This window comes from Leptinotarsa decemlineata, unplaced genomic scaffold (assembly GCF_025532065.1).
Source record: "Leptinotarsa decemlineata unplaced genomic scaffold, Ldec_3_MD MMD2_tig00026354_RagTag_RagTag, whole genome shotgun sequence".
Lineage (NCBI taxonomy): Eukaryota > Metazoa > Arthropoda > Insecta > Coleoptera > Chrysomelidae > Leptinotarsa > Leptinotarsa decemlineata.
The window spans coordinates 3,461,701-3,479,431 of NW_027412702.1; the positions used below are offsets into that span (position 1 = coordinate 3,461,701).

General features: G+C 33.6%; 2 protein-coding genes across 11 annotated transcripts in view; both read left to right on the forward strand.

Moving 5' to 3' along the window:
- LOC111503476 (Eph receptor tyrosine kinase) overlaps positions 1-17,731 on the forward strand; it is a 448,678-nt gene that overhangs the window by 317,924 nt on the left and 113,023 nt on the right. The window lies entirely within an intron of this gene.
- On the forward strand, positions 3,335-7,498 carry LOC111514076 (uncharacterized). 2 transcript variants are annotated; one of them, XM_074184277.1, is made up of 7 exons: positions 3,335-4,996; positions 5,387-5,565; positions 5,708-5,814; positions 5,895-6,125; positions 6,205-6,498; positions 6,685-6,945; positions 7,223-7,498. In XM_074184277.1, the coding sequence occupies exons 2-4, from the start codon at positions 5,397-5,399 to the stop codon at positions 6,123-6,125; spliced, it is 507 nt and encodes a 168-aa protein (XP_074040378.1). In that variant the 5' UTR covers positions 3,335-4,996; positions 5,387-5,396; the 3' UTR covers positions 6,205-6,498; positions 6,685-6,945; positions 7,223-7,498. The 2 variants fall into 2 exon arrangements, with proteins under 2 accessions (XP_074040378.1, XP_074040377.1); XM_074184276.1 differs by having other exon boundaries at positions 3,337-4,996; positions 6,185-6,498.

Genomic DNA, 17,731 nt, shown 5'->3' on the forward strand with positions numbered 1-17,731 from the left:
GGAATTCATAATTAGCATTGGCGATTGCCATTAAAACAATACTATGCCTGCCTTTATAATTCCAATAATAAGAAAATGACTTTGTCTAATGGCACATGTCAACAACCTCCTGCCCAGCAACCAAACAGTAATAATACTTTTAATGATATCAATTATGACAGAAATGTCGGAAAGTATTTTTCACATTTCGAACCGGATTTCAATTTACCATAAAAATACGAAACTCAACTGATTCTATTCTGATTCACATAAACTTTCATTCCATATTTTTATGTATAAAGTAAGTAAACATGTGATAAAATAAGTTTTTTTCTTACCTTCAAATAATCTTTTTTTAAAACATAGTATATAGCTTCACAGGTTTCGGGTATGATGTGTCCCAAAGCTTGAGGAGATATTATCGATGAAAATTTCAAATCTTCGTAGCTTCTTCCGGTAGCGATAAATCTCAATGTGGCAGTGAGACGTTCATGGGGGGTTATACTTTGTCTCATGAGAGTGTCCTCTTTCTTGATTGAAGGCGTTACTAACTTAAGAAGTTCTAGGTACGTGTCTTCATCCATTCTCAGATAATTAAACCAATCACCTGGTTCTAATCGCAGATCCGCCAATAAATTAATGTAAGAGACTTGTTTCCTTTTTAGAAACCACTCTTTTGCCCATAGAGCGTTTTCTCTTAGCATATTTAACTTTTATTGCTAAAACCGCAGCTAACGCCACTGTCGTCTCCATGACAATGACAATACTGAAGGAAAACTGACCCGAGCAGTGTGTGGGCGCCACCACGGTTCGTGATTGCCTGAACAGTTTTGCACGTCGGGTAATCCAGTCGAAAAAGAACGACGTCTATGGGGGCCTTTACACGTTACGCGTATCGAAACGGTTTACCCTTCCATAAGAATTTATCACTTCAAAAACATAGTACGTTATTCATTCTTTCCCTGTATCGTTTCCAGTTTCTAATAAATATTTATATGTAGTACCTATAATGATTTTCATTCGGAACACATGACGGTAAAAATGAACTCACTGAAATCCTAAGTGAGAGTAAATGATATCTACCTATCTATTTTATTTCATTCCATTATCTCGCACCTTTATATATTATGTTCGTAACGGACTAAGTAGATGTGACGAGTTCCAGACCCAGATCACGTCTTATAAAATAACGGAACTCACCGTTCGAGATCGGTTCATTTCATAGATAAATGAAGGTGCGAAATTATTCATTACTATTTCTTTTCTTTACCGCAATCTATCATCGCCTTCCTGCTGAATAACACGCTTTGTAACACAATAACATTAAAGTTGCATTAAGGAAACAACTGCCGCTCAGTAAAGTTGGTTAATTAATAGCGTTAATTAATAAATTTTCAAGTTCTCGAAAGAAGGTTATTGAGGAGCTTATAAAGTAAATATATTTATTGAGTTTGTAACGGTTGAGTTATCGGATATGGCCTATAATTTCATCAGTCGATGGTGAGGGTCAGACTAATGCAATTAATAATTTGTCCATTGGTTGTCCATTTTTATCGTTCTACAAAAGATACGAAACAGTGGAATCCTCACACTGATTTCGACGAATGTAATTTATCAGCCTATATACTTCAGATACTTGATTCTCTAAATCACATACAGATATGGTAAGTTAGGCATTAACAATGGTTCAATGTATTTTTCATGTTATTCACTTCAACAATCACCAATTAGGTTAGGTTTGGTTAGGTCCAAAGTGAGTGGGTCTATTCGACCCTACACCGCAACCCGCAAAGGTTTATTGTGTCTCACACCTATTCACACTCGACCAAATAAACCCAGCTTCTTAACAAAGCCGATTAGTTTGTATGGTGAGTGGTCTTTCAGGTCAGATGGTAAGAGTACATCTCTACCGAACTCAAAAAACCTGATTCAGTCCCCAGCGGGGCAGGCACAAAGTATGCGCTCTGCTGTTTCATTATTTTCCAAACAGAGGCGACACACACTGTCTTCCGACAGTCCGAGTCTCTGCATATGATGATTCAAATGACAGTGACCTGTAAGAAGGCCTGTTAGACATAGTAGTTCATGGTATCAAGCTTCGAAGGATGAATAAATGCCTTGGAGTGAGCCAATTCTAGAAGATTCTGCCAGAAGTCCATAGATCTTCTTGCCATCCAGGTGTTCAATGTTTGTTTGGCAAAGCCTAAAGCGATGCCAATGACAGACAAATGTGGAGAGGAGGTAGATCTAAAAGGATCTCCACAGCACACTGTGTTACTGATGGCACCACCTAAAATTGTGTTGAAACTAAAGAAACGTTATCCTACAAAAACACCATCTATGGGGTGCCAGAAAACTCAAACCTATATCATCAAAGATAAACGAATATAAGTTTCTTTCCACTGACATCTTCAAATATTCCCATTACGAAATATTCATATCCTTCGAATAATCGAAGTTTCTGACCGCCAAACACCTCATGAGTTGATGACGTGGATTGTGGAGATTGTAATAGAATATAAACCGGATGAATCAAGACCAGAAAAATATAATAATAACAAAGTGAGGGTCTGTATACAGCCAGACCTGACTATTATAACCAGATGGTTGGAAAAATTGGGTACAAATTGAGCTCATCCATATCGACTGTAGTAGCATTCACCAAAAAGGCCAAGATAGAGAAACTAGGACCTCTACAACTCTGACCCTAAGGTGAAGAGTACAATTCAGGGTACCCAGCGACCTGAAATAGTCAGGGCAAAAAGAAATTTGTGAAAATTCAGGGAACAATCATGACAAGTCGTGTCTAATATTCGAAAGCCAGGGAATTTTAACTCGTTTCTGGAAATATTTCAATATTTATTGTATACGTGTAGTTATTGAAAATATTTTAATTTGTTACTTAATGCGTTAAATGCTTATAGAATCAATATAATATTCTGGTGACCATATTATTAATTATATGCAACTGCCTTGAAAGCACACCTAACTGAGGTGTTCAACTGAACACAGATAAAATACAAGAAATAATTATCATTATCAAACACTGAATTTTAAGGTGAGTGAATAAGTAACAAAGTAACTGATCGCTGAGGGTACTGTTTGTTTTACCTTTTGATTTTAATTAAACAACGATAAAAATAAAATAAAAACAACAATGAAAATTAATTGGCGCTCCGGGGCGACTTCATTGATTCCAGTGGCGCAATTGCTTTTTCAGCTGCTGGAAAAAGCTGATTCATCTTGAAAACGTACATACACAGTAAAAAATATTTGAGTGTAATTTTAATAAACGAGTTTTCACAATTCACTCCGATTGATATAACACCAAAATATTATAGATTTGCCATATTTATCAAAATGATAATAATATGGTGTAACTTGTGTTCCATTATGTAGTAATTAATCCAATAGCGGTGTTTTGTACAGTTTGTGAAAGAAACATTCACAAATTTTCACATATTTTAGTGTTACCTTGAACCTGGTATCAAAAAGTACACCAAAGTTATTAAGTTACACTAATTTTATTATATTATGACAATTAGGAGTGAATATCATACGCGAATGTGACATAATCTTGATCACTAAAATGTTAATTTGTAAGAAACACCATATTTTTGCAGAAATAAACATTTCTAGGTGTTATTTTTATGGGGACTTTATATATTTGTTACATTTAATTTGGAAAAAAATCTGATCAAATTAATGAGTGGGCAGTTAACAAGATAGTTCATGATAGGAGAGTAATTAATATCTCTTGGAATATGGTGCAAAAATTGTGTGCATTTCATCCATTAGGTACCTACTAGTGGCACAGAGTGGTACTTCAATTAACTCATTTGGTTTATTATTTATTGACTGACAGCGGTGCCATACCTTATTTGGCCAATATTTTTCAAATAGCTCTATGGAGTTGAGGCCACAGAGCTACACAGGCCAATGCATGGTGTCTTCTTTAACAAAATTGAAGACCTCGGCTAACCGAAGCACCTGACGTTTGCTTTTCTCAGGTCGAGTGCTCCAGGATATATTGAATTCGTTTTGGGAAATGAGAAGTGCCGAATTTATTGGAACTATCCATCTTTACCCCCCTCAGGCTGACACAAGCAAATAAGCCTGATGTAATTCTTCTCGACCATAAAAGTGAAACGATATTAGTCGTGGAGTTTCCAGATGCGGGTAAGGCGAATATAGTCCGGAAAGAGGAGGAAAAACGGATGAAATATCGAAATTTACTCTTCGAACTTCACAGACTTCACCCAGATCACTCTGTTAAAATTATTTTTCTGATTATTGGAGTCTCCTTGGTAGAACGATGCCCTCCCTAATCTTAAATCTTAAGATCATATCTGCTTGCCGCAGATCCAGTGATCACCTACCCCATGCTGTGCGAAGTGGTCATTTGCCAGCGCCAGCGCGCCCTCCGAATGGGTCGGAGCTTCGTGGAAAGGATCCCACCATATATAAACCAATCAATACAGGTTATAAAATTACCAAGTGGTATCTATCGAACAGTCCACATGTTTCCTTTGAGAAAAATGTTTCCTGAATTTGAAATCTTCAGGATTTCTGTGGAATTACTATTTGACAGAATAAATTATCATTCAATTAATTTTTCCGAGGCTGGAATACAAAGTGAACAAACACTTAATTTATATGTATAGGTACCAAAAAATTTATTGAACTTTGTTTGACTAAGGTCTTATTATTTTCCTATTTTACTGGCAACACTGTAATAGCGCCACTGTTAGAATCGTATCAAATCAGTCAGACAGCCGTGGACTTGACGTCTGTTTGTAAAAAATTCGCTATTGCGAACCAAATATTGTATGTCCTTGGTTGGCGTAATTGTGTATAGTGAAGTTGGATATTGGCTATCAGACATCTTGAAACTTAAAACTTCTGGAAGACATTTCAGTAGTGGAAATTCGAACAATGAAGTGCATTAAAATTAATTTTAGGGGGGTTGAAAAGTGGATAGCTAGCGATTTGGCTCCAGAAGAAATCAAGTCTGCAAGTAAGTGTTTCTTAAATTTCATTTTACATGCTTAAGTCTACTCTCTCAGCGAATTATGGTTGGTATAACATTGATTTCAAAGCTGTACTCAAGTCAACTTCTAGGTTTTGTAGGTGATTTCAAAGGACATATGTGCCTAATTTCACATTTTTCCGTTAATATTCCGTTAATATTTTGCCTAAAATGAAAAATGTTTGGCTAACAACCAGTTTGTACCTGCATAAAGTCCGATTCAGTGTCAACCAACACTTCTATGCTTGGTTTAACACCTCCTGGTGTGGGAAAGCAAAATGCCGATTCAGAAAATACACTATCACTTACTAGAGTACACCAACTATATTTTATTTTTATATTATGGCAGTTTTCTGCAAGTTTTTGTCTTTGTTTCAGTAAAAAAAAGATGGGTATTCAAAGTGAAATAAAAATTTTAATAAAAGATAAAGACTTTACTGAAATTGATGACGATGTATTGGAATTTTTCTGTAAATCTAAAGAAGAACCTTATTTCAGAATATTTTTAAATTCTGATCCGATTTCCGAGACCTTAGCTCCTTTGGACATATTCTCAGGTGAATAATACATTTTTGTTCCAATATATTTTCCCACAAAATATAATTTAGGTATTTCGTTTGAATTCGATGTTTTCAAAAATTGACTGTAACTTTTTAAATCAAAAAATGAATTACAAATACGGATGTCTTGGTTTTGTAGATTCCAGTATAAAGGCAATATGTGATAATGATATATTTGATGGAACTAATAGCTCTACATCTACGTTATCAATTAGCTCCAGAATGGAAAATATTTCAGATGTAGATGTAAGTACTTTCTAAGTATAATTAGGCTTTTCTTGCCATAACTCAGTGTTCACATCATTGTTATAATTATTATTTTTTAGGATCTACAGACACAAATTATTCGTGGTGGCGGGCAGTATATAATAGACCAGTACCAGAAGAATAAAATGTTGACTGACAGAAGCAGAATACATTTAGTAAACATAGTTGCAGATGTGCTTTATGAAAAATATGGGAGTGCAGTACCCAAGAGCGCAAAAATGGAGTGCGCAAAAAAATTAGTTGAAATTTTCCCAATGTACAAAAATTTGGAAAGTTCTACAGGGGGTTAGGTGAGTTCATAATTAATGACTTTTGTGTCTAGATATAAAATGAAAATGTAATATTTTAGGAAATTTTTTTCAACCGTAGCACAAATGGAGGGTATCTTGCAAATCGGCTGAGAACTCTAAATAGAATAAATAAAATATAGAAAAACAATCCTCCTGTCAAACACCTTCATGACTAGAATGTTTCGATAACTTCAGAGGAAATGAATCTTACTTAAGAACTCCAAGAAAAATTAGATATTCTGAAAGCAATTCCATCCTCGGAGACGGACAAAATAAAAAGTTTATTTTTTGAAACATTGAATACCGTAGAAGTTTAATAAATAAAGGATTTGCAATGGAAATATCTCCAAAATTTCATGAAACAGTTGGTTTGGTAAGTATACTTTTGGTTTTAACAAAAAATGTATAAGCACAATGATGTTTAGATTAGTTTATAGGTACTTTCATCCAGAACTTTCTTGTTCATTCCCAAATCAAATTCAATTAACAAAAAATTTTTTTCTTCTGGAAAATTTATGTTTTGAATAAATTTTCAAGTAATCCATATTTCAATTTTCAGATTGAACAAGAATTTCTGCTAATGTTCCCCTCGTACATTGCAAGTTTTGAGGAAAACTATTTAGATGCTATAGAAAAAATTCTGGAAATATTTGAGAATACCTCTAGCAGTCGTAATCAACTGAAAGTATGCGGTTTGAATCGTAATTTACAGTCGTTTTTTGCCCTCTTGAAAATACTCCCACCATCACCCAAGGGCAATCGAAAAAAGGATATTGCACCAACCACGAAGGCTTTCGAAAAAGTATTAATATTTCATCAGGTAAATTAATTTATTTTCATTTTCTAACCAATCCATAGTACAGAGAGAGTAGATATTTTTGTGATGGATCAGCGATAAAAATAATTCCCCGTAGAAATAATTTTACTTAATATATTTTGATAATAGCACCCACCATCTCATTTATTTTGAATATATTTAATGTTAAGAGTTGAAATAACATTATTGAAATTGATCAAGCCAATTCAAGGTGATACAATTATAATAAGAACCATTTATACAACTGTATTTTTCTCAAATAGAACTTATTTTATTTCAGATCTTCTTGCTGTTAATGGAAACAATCGAGAAAACCTCAAACACTCAACCTTACATTATTGCAAAGGACAAGTCAAAACTTTTACTCGAAGAAGAAAATCTGTTTTTATTAAATAATATTCTTAAGTTTGAATTATTGATATTTTGATTTGAAATCATGTTCAGTTAGGTTTTCTAAAGACCTATTATTTGTAAACTATGAAAACGTTATTTTATTTGAGGAAAATATGTTTCCCACAGATACATATTTATGATAATAAATGGAATTTATACATGATTTATGTTTGTTTTTCTTTTTTTTTTTCAGGCGAATTCAATTTCTTGAGTAATTCTTTCGAATTCATACCACAACCAATGATATAATACCATCTAGTGCAAATATACACCCAAAATATTCAGAGAGAGAGACCTGATTCACTCCAAAATAGTGCTTTTTTACACTGAGAAAGTGCTATAAACCACTGTGAGAAATAACATTTTTTAAGCTGAATTAAAAAAAAACACTTGAATATTAAAAATATCACCATAAAATGAAAAAAACATCACCTGCTGATGTAAATTCACACCAGATGTAATTTAGATTCACACCATTGTTTTGTAACATTTCACCAGAATTGTGTTTTATCGCACTACAAAAATGTTGAATGGAACTTTTTGTAGTTTATACACACCAAAAATTGTTGAATTTCACACCAAAATTTTTTGTAATATTCACCATAAAAATTTGAAAGAACACTGAGTGAACACAAAATCAATAAAAGAAATATTAATTTAAAATAAAATATATGTTTTGAATAACACCATATTTGGTGTGCCCTGTGATCCTTTCAGTAGTGTAAAATATGTCGGTGTTATTTGTCACTAAAAAAATGAGGACCTATATGGACACCAGTCGGTGTCAGCTGGTGTTAGATGGTGTAAAATATTTTTTACAGTGTAATGATTTCAGTTTTCTGTGCGGTTTAGATGCTGATTAATATAAATATTCTGTATTTTCTGAAATATGTGAATGTTACTTTTTTTTATACACATGATTTTGTGTTTATTATTTAATTTGTAAGACAGCTTCGGCTGGAATTCTACAGTTTCCTTAAAATTGTTGCCTTTATATTGTTTCTTCGATATTTTATTTGATGAATTTAGATCATTATTATTATTATTGAAACCGCCAAAGATTAATCATTCCGGAATATGTGAAAAATCACGTGCAGTTTCAATTTAATTTGTTTGGTGAATAAAAACCAGAGATGGTGAAACTTATTCATATAAAAATCAGATTTTTTTTGTTAATTATGAGCAACATTAGAAACATACTAATTACGAAAAGAAACAATCAATTTTTGCGCAATTCTACTAATGACATGGGTTTAGGGCAGTTATTTCATATTCCACATCAAAACAACACATTAAATGGCATTGCGTTTGTACTTGAAATCGTTGGTGTAACGGCATTACTGAAACTCTACATATTTAAGATATCAGGTGTTATGGCTGCACCTGAGTCTGCGGTTAACAAGTTTGATGGTACGCAATTTGTTATGTCTGGAGTCGAAATGTAACATAGTTATAACTTGAATATTGTTTGCAGTCATAGCGGTTTTGTAAAAGGAGTTAATGGATTTCAGTGTATTTTCGTACAGAAGGTTTTCAACTCCTTGGAATTAGAAACATAGTGGCTAGGAACTCTAACGGTTTTGTGAAAACGGGTGATGCACTAAGAATTTCCGACGTATGGAAACTTCATTAGATTTCGTACTGGCTAAGTTTCAAAGTTCGAATTCATGTTTCAAAATCATGGTAATCCTTTTTTGCTGATTGAAAACAAACTGTGTGAATGTTCTAAAAAAAAGCGTTAAATAATCATCATATTTGTACCTCGATTGGTACCCAGCAAACTCCAATATAATGCTGAATTTGATCGATTATCTCACCCTGAGTCACTACATTTCAATAGGATTTTCTCAACTGATTTTATCACTAACAAAAACTCTAGAAATGGGGCCGAATTTTTCTCTCCTGCACTTTTTATGGGTAATGAAAAAAGGTAAAATACAGGATTCAGCAGAGAATCAGTCTGAAATCAAGTACTCTGGTGTTGTCTCATGGTGATCCTTTACCCTATTCCCGTAAACTTTACCAAAATTCAGATATACAGTTAACCAACCTACAGAGGAGATGGATGTCGAGTTTACGACTCCAACTGACCTCCCCGTAAATTTAGTTCAGGAGCGAGAGCTTCTCAACTCGTCAACTCCTGATCCAACAATTGAACCTTAAAAAAAAGGTTTGGTGGTGCAGTCAGGAAACGACTGAGTCGTCTATTCCAGAGCGGGGTACCTTATAAAACCGCCTTGCACCAAATTCTTGAGCGGCGTACGCAGAATCTGTCTCAGGTGGGGAAACAAACCCCCCATGAGCAGGTTAGCAAACGTTTGCGCTCAAGTGATGATTCACCACAACCAGAGGCGAAAAAACCCTGTACGGCGGAATCTAAGGCATCGTCAGGTGCAGCTGACGTGCAAAAACCCTCATATGAGAAGGTTGTCTTGGGTATCAAGGTGGTAATCTTGCAACTTGACTACCTCATCAACAGAGCATTTGTACCTGTCCCGCTGGGGATCGAATCTGGTCTTTAGAGTTCGGCAGAGCCGTACTCTTACCATCTGACCTGAAAGACCACTCACCATACAAACTAATCCGCTTCGTTAAGAAGCTGGGTTCATTTGGCCGAGTGTGAGCCACAATAAACCCTTGCGAGTTGCGGTGGAGGGTCGAATAGACCCACTCACTTTGGACCTAACCTAAACAACGAACTCGCATGAAGAATCGAACTTATAGAAAATGTATTTCCATGACGGATCAAAGAAGGATCAAGAGGTCAAAATTCAAAGTTTGTAAACTCCTTAGCTTTCTCTTTTTTTTTTTCGAAAGAATGAGTTAATTTCTATTTTTCTTTACCGATGAACTTGAAGGAATAACAGAACAGTAATAACCTACAAAATTGCTCAATCATTTCCTCGTAACTTTCGTAACCCGAAAGCCTAAAGAAGAAGGATAAATTAAGGTTGCATAGCAAAAATTTCATTTGATTCATGATATCCAACAATCATGAAACAGTTGAAAGTGGTATTCATCTTTATTGAAGGTACAGAAAGTCTGACAATATCCAAACAACAGCATCTCTATCAGTCTCTCACACATTCGTGAGAAAAATACTAACCAAATTTATTCAACGTGGGCAACAAGAAAAAACTGACAATACTCAAAGTCTCCTGACAAATCCATATTTCCATAGATTTTTTTCGGAGATTCTCGAAAATTCATTAATTCTGACCATACATAATGTAAATTATTGGTGAACTATCAAACGATCGTCACGATATGACTGATATCACGCACAGTGAAGATTCCATAATAGAGGTATTGCATTGACAATAATTACCTTTTTTTAGATTGTAATGTTGATAAGTAGATACTGATGAATGGAACAGGATCCGAACGCGTGGCTCATAGTTAATTATTTTGGGAAACTGAATTGTAAAATGTTAGAGTACATTTGTACGAAAAAATTCTTTGCCAGAAAATAATACTACTGTACAACAAAATTTTTACATATATTTTTACACCACCAATATGATTATTCATTCACATCTTCCAATCTCTCACCACTTGATTTATCGTTGAGAAACTATTTGACATCAATAGAAAATTTTGCCATATTGAAACACTGGAAAATGAGATCCGAGTTTGAAGACTCTGATAAGTAGTAACATGTTTGAACGTGTTTTTCATTAGTACTGACTTCTGCATATTATCTGTGCCATTGGTCCGAAGGTTTTAATATTTTCAATATTAATAATAATAGTTCTGTTGAAAATACCGATATGTCAAGATGGTGTGGTATATATAAAGGTAGAAACAATTGTTGAAAATTCGAATGATCTTTACGACTTCATTGTAAACGTTCGGTTTTTGCTAATTACTTTCATTTTATAGAATTATCGATAAAGTTAAATCATAGTATTTGCGATAAAATCTTCTTGAAAAAGTGGTATTTATTGCCTAGTGACTACTGCCATCTAGGATTATGAACTGAAAGAACTAAGCTTGAAAAAGGGGGTCAGTTCTCAAATAACAAAATGAGTGTGAAGTTTGTAAAAATATTTTTCCTTCAACCAGCTGTTGTTCCCATACGAACGACAATCTTGAAAATCTAAACTTGTACTCGCTGAGGATTAACGAGGTCGTTCTTTTCAACATGCGATGTGCGGTGCGTTTCAAGAGAAAGTTGTTCAGTTATCGAAAATGTGAACTGAAATGATTAGATAAGAACAATGCAGATGAAGGGACGACTGATTTTATCAGACACAATTTCAATATTTATAAAAACACAGAAGTTGACATTTCGGAAACGAATTTAATTGGAACTCAACCAAAAATATATCATTTTCAAACTGAACTTCGAGTGTATGAACGAATAAGGCTTCATTTCAATCAATAATTACTATAAATTCTCGATCAACGAGTTAATAGTAATACGATATTTGTCACGTAACCGACAATAATTACTGCCAAAATGAAACCCATTAAACAAGCAAATAAATTACATCCCTAGTGTACGCTTTCATTTCAAAATTTGTTTTATAATAATTCATCTATATTCAACGTATTCATTCACATTCAATTAATGCTATATTCCAGCTTTCATTTTCAAACAGATTAACCATCAAACATATTTTTTTCTTTTCGGATTCATTACCTGTCATATACTATAATCGTTTCAAATGAATTCGGTCTTTTTGAATTGAAAGTAAATGTGTTTTTGAATTATAATGCACCGTAAACAATAAAGAACACTACGCAAAAGAAAGAAGATTAAACTTCCTCTTGAAGTTGATCACTTGGTGATTAAAACACGTGTCGAGGTGTTAAAAATAACGTTTTGGTGAAACACATGTCGAGGTGTTAAAAATAACGGTTTGGTGTTGGGATAGATTTCCAGTAATATTCATTACTACACTAAAGGTTCCAAACAGTGCATCACCAGTATCAACAATTATTTATATAACGAATTTCAGTTTTAGAACATGTCATAAATTACTAATCCTGAATAGTTCCAAGAATATCCAAATCAAATTTTCATAATTAACAGATCTGCTGGTATGCACAGTATTAACTTGCAATCCTGAACAACTCAGTTTCATTCGATTAATCTGATATGTATGTCTCATTGCTGAGTGATTCGTAGTGGATTTGAGAACGATTTAATGAATAATTATCAGCAATTTGGAGTGCAAGCAGATCACCAAAGTTGATCTTTAACTTAAATAACAAAAAAAGTATTTAAAATTGGTTTATTTTATTCAAAACTCGAACTGAATGAAGATACGTTCAACTGTTTATTGCATGTAAGTTTCAATTTAAATTCACAAGACACTCCTTTCGAGGTTAATGAAGGGAACTGGTAAATAATTTTAGAAAAATATTATTTTTATTCGCACATAATTTCGCGTTCAAGTTCATCGACTGAATTAACAAGCAATTTACATACTTCTTTGTGTCCACGAGATCCAGTTTTGAGTCATTCCGATACAAAAAGACACCATAATTGCTGCACACAAGATCAATTTATCGGAAGACTTTATTGTCGTCCTTTCTTGTCTTTCTCAGTGAAACGGTGAAGACGTCGTAAAAGGAACGTTATTATATCGACATCACATGTAAAAAGCCGCCGTTGACAAATGAAATATTTAAGATAAGAAAATATGACCGAAATGATCCATTCTCAGTTGTAGTCGTTGCCCATCTCATTATGTGTTGGTTTTTATGAGACCAGGTAGATGGGTTTTATCTTAAACATACCTTCGGTTTTTATCGTTGGACGTCGCGTCGGTAGCTGGTTTCAGGTAATTAAGAAGTTTGGCTTTCGGATTATCTCTCCACTCTATCGAAATCGTAATAATGGACGACTATTTTATAATTCGGTCATTAGTTTTCCATTATGCCCCGCTGAATAATTTCATGGGAGCGTATTTCTCAATTATCCGTTATTGTCTGAGTTTTCGTAATCTAGGAAACCTCTTTGATCTGTACTCGCTGTTGGTGAGAAGCTGCCGAATAATGTCAAGTCACTTACAAACTACCAATTATTTCAGGATAACGTATTAGTTCACTTCATGAAATTACATGCTAGTTTTTTCAAAATTACATGTTAACTTTATAGGAGTGTGAAGTTCTCTTTAATTTCCGTTGAACTTCAAGGACATATTTCAAGGCTGAAAATCGTTAAACCATACATTCATTTATTTTTTGTCCATTATTCTGTGATTGGGGCCATTTGTATTTGTTGAAGAAACTGAGCAAATAATAATAATGTTTTTCATAAATAGCGATAAGATACAGAAAGTCAATTAATACAAAATCAATTGAATAAAAAGATTCAATAAAATGTGGTTGAGAATAAACAAAACATCCACAATATGGATCCCCAGGGATCCATATTGTCTCCAATCCTCTTTTTATTGTATATCAACGACTTATTGGAAAAAACCAAGAATCCAATATATTGCTTTGCTGACAACAGCACACTTGTCTCGTCATCTTCATCTGCAGCAGGAGGTTGCATTTCTTAATGAAGATCTAGAAGTGATATCGAATTGGGGTGAAAGTAACCAGGTTTTCTTCAAGAAGATAAATGTCTCCGAACCGAATATAATAATGTCAGGTCAGAAAATTTCGCTTTCTGCTTCGTTAAATTTGTTGCGGGTTAAAATGAACACCATTATGTCTTGGCACAATCATGTCACTGGAATTGCAAAGGCTGCTTCTTAAAAGCTTGGAACACTTTTGCGAACCAGAAAACTATACACACCTCAGCAACTTTTGATGCGTTATAAAGCTCATCTGCTGAAACTATATCGTATTCACTGGAACTTGAGGGTTTCCTGGATCAGGATATAAATTTGCTTAACTTGGAATGACATGATTTTGAAGTAGTACCAAGTAATTATCGCCATTCAAGTTGCCCTCAGTGAAAAAGGAGCCAAGGATATGATTTCCTACAATCCCTGCGCAAACATTAACCTTTTGAGGGTATTGCGTGTGTTCTTCCCTCATCCAGTGAGGATTTTCCGTTGACCAGTAGCGGCAATTTTGCCGATTAGCATGACCGTTAAGAGACAAAGTACACTCCTCAGAAAACATAACGTCTTTTAATTAGATGATATTGTTACTCAACATGTCCATCATTCGCTCACAAAAATAAGTTTTTCCATCAAAATCGTCTTCCATGAGCTCCTGAGTAAGTATCATTTTATAGGGATGCATTTTATTTTCTTTCAATATGTTTACTATCGATGTATGGCTAACATTGAATGTAGTGGATGCCTATCTAATTTGAGTTCATCATTCATTGCATTGGCAGCTGCTTTCTTTATTTGCCCCACATGACCAAGCTCAAGAAACTGCTTCTTTATTTTGCTTATAGTTCCTTGAGATAGGGCGGTAAATTAGGAAATTTCTCGTGAAATAGGTGAGCTACTTTCTGTTGTGTTCGGGTTTTATTTCCGTAACCAAAAATTTGTAAAACTGTTATTTTATGCATTTCCGTTAACCTAACCATTTGTCAGACTTGAGGTTAACGAACTTTAAACTTAAATCAAAATACTGGCAACTAATGTGACAACATACAAAACAAGTTGACGTTTTGAACTAACGTTGCCACGGAGATTATTTACAGTTTTTTAAAGGATACCGTCTTGAAAGAACATTGCTATGGATTTTGCTTACTTTCTTATTATCAGTACCTCAACATGAAATAAGTTTTGAGTATATTGAAATAAGTTTTGAGTGTATTTTATCGAATTTTGGTAACCACATGATTTTAATTTATTTTATCTTAGTTGTTGCAATAAACTTGAAAGTATAGTAACATTTTTGAATAGAGAATGAAGAGACCTTTCAAACGACATATCACAAACCTATGGGTACAACCCCCATTTAAAAAATCGGGGGTTGTACCTGTCATTCGACAGGGGTTGAAGGTCGAGGTAGCATTTTTCCGTTGAAGTATGTCAAATTATAATTTAAATTTGACATGTTTCAGGATTCTGTTGAAATATGTACCGTAACCGAAATAATGAATTTATTCCATTTGGCTTTTACACACTGTATGTACATACAGAAAATAATCAGTGAATGATTTTGTTAAATTTACAAATTTACCTAAAGTACCTGCAATACCTGAGTTAAGACGCTCTGACCGTATAAAGAGACAGACAACAGGATGACCAGTTCAGTTTGAGGAGTGCCAGATGATGATAGTACTACCAACTGTCGAAAGAGCTCGCAGATAATTAATAGAAGATATAAAGCTTCAAATCCTTTTTGTAGAATTTAATATTGAAATACTCAAAATAAAGGAAAATTAGTTGCATCAATCAAAAATATATATATATATATATATATATATATATATATATATATATATATATATATATATATATATATATAGTGCTTTTCTTTTCTCAATTTAAACAATTTCAATATTGGGAAGTTCAACTTGGATTAGTTTAAGTTATCACTTCTGTCGGGCTTTCCAAGACGTTTTTTCCCTGAGTAGTATTGTTTGACTTGGCACATCTATGGTGTGTCTCAAGTAAAACTTTTGGTATTTTAATGAATTTCTAACCTGATCCGAAAAATTCATTCTACTTTTTTATGCAATAAATAATAAAAAACAATTGTTTTATAGACAATTCTCATTGAAATGAAAAAAAAAACTAATCAATACAGTTTATTGTACGATTTTCACTATAAGGGTTTTCAAAAACCGCGACACGTGTTTCGCTATACAATCGCTTCTTCAAGCATTAATGTTTATGGTTGAAGAAGCTATTGTATAGCGAAACACGTGTCGCGGTTTTTGTAAAACCCTTTTATAGTGAAAATCATACAAATAAACAGTATTGATTAGTTGTTTAATATGGATTTTCATCAAGTATCGGCCAGTTCTATTCAGTTATTGAAAGGTTCATGTAAAAAAGTATTGCTGCCTACAGTCGGTTTCGCAGCAAGAAATAAACAATTGTAACTTATCGTGAGAGAAACGTTGCAAAACATCGAACAATTGTTATTAAATAATTAAAACGTACCTCTGATTAGAATTTATTGAAGGCGATCGTATCATCGGTGCACCATTGATTAATAGATTTCTGTGGCAAGTCTTAATATATGACAGCAAAACTGACCCTGCGGTAACAAATAGCCGATTCAAGTCATGCTAGTAGTTATAATTAGAATTTTTTCCATTACAAAGCTGCATGTGAAGTTTCGATGGCGTGAATCGATGCCAGTAAATTAAAATGCGATAAAAAGATTATTTCATTCGACTACAATGGATACTTTGAATGAGATTCGTTTATAGATGTACGAAATCTTTTACTAGGTAGAATAATATTGCCGCCATAAATTTTTCTCCAGTGAATCTATAACGGGTTTTTAACATGAATACTTGGGACAATAAAAATTGATTGGAATTGGGTTGTTAACTCAGTGTTGGATCAGTTGTTGGATTCCCAAAATCCTGAACAGTTTTGAGATCATCGTGAGAAGCAAAAGTGTGGGGAAGAGTAAGTAGAAATTATTACTTGAGATGTTTGAGAAAAGATTAAGGTGAACTAAATGCAATAGGTGCATCTTTCAGATGTAGATAAATATAGTTGTTTTCATTACTACTACTATTATATTCATATTTTTTTAACTGCTGAAAACATCGGTTGAAATATGTTTTTTCATTAACCAACTGTCACTCCCCTACAAAAGACAACCCTCAAAAGTTGAAACTTGTGCCAGGATTAACGAGATCTCACGATAAATCTATACATTTACGCACAATGACTGGTTAACTCGTTGTTTGAATAAAAAAAGTTTTTATTGTTATCAGAGAGCACTTTACTGTCTGTATGTATTCACACATTCTGTATAAATAATTCCAATCAAGAAAGGCTCTGACAGTTTTTTTCTTAGATCATTGAGTTCATGGCCAATTTATTTCATGTTGTGGAGTGACCTGCAGTTATTACATATTTTTTCAAATAGCGACATGCTTTTTGCTATAAATAACATAGGTAATCATCATATTCTGATTCACCATCATTATTTATATGTTGTTTTTGTATGGCCCTTCTTTATTCAAATCAACGAGTCATTGCGTTCAACAATGGTGATGTAAATAGATAAACCTACTTTGTAGCTATTACTCAATCTTTGAAAATATTAGTTTAGAAATTCTTATTAGAGTGCGAAGATATGGTACATCAAAATTTTTTGTGGGTCTCACTTCAACTTCGCTAATTTCAAGAAGCAGAACTCAATGAATATTTAACTTTTCGCATGACTCCTATTTGAAGGGGTCAGTTCTATAATATTTTTATTATTAAAGTTATGTCAAAAAGTGGTAAAAGCAGTACCCTTTACCTAAATTGTACCCGATCTCTTGTCCATACTATAT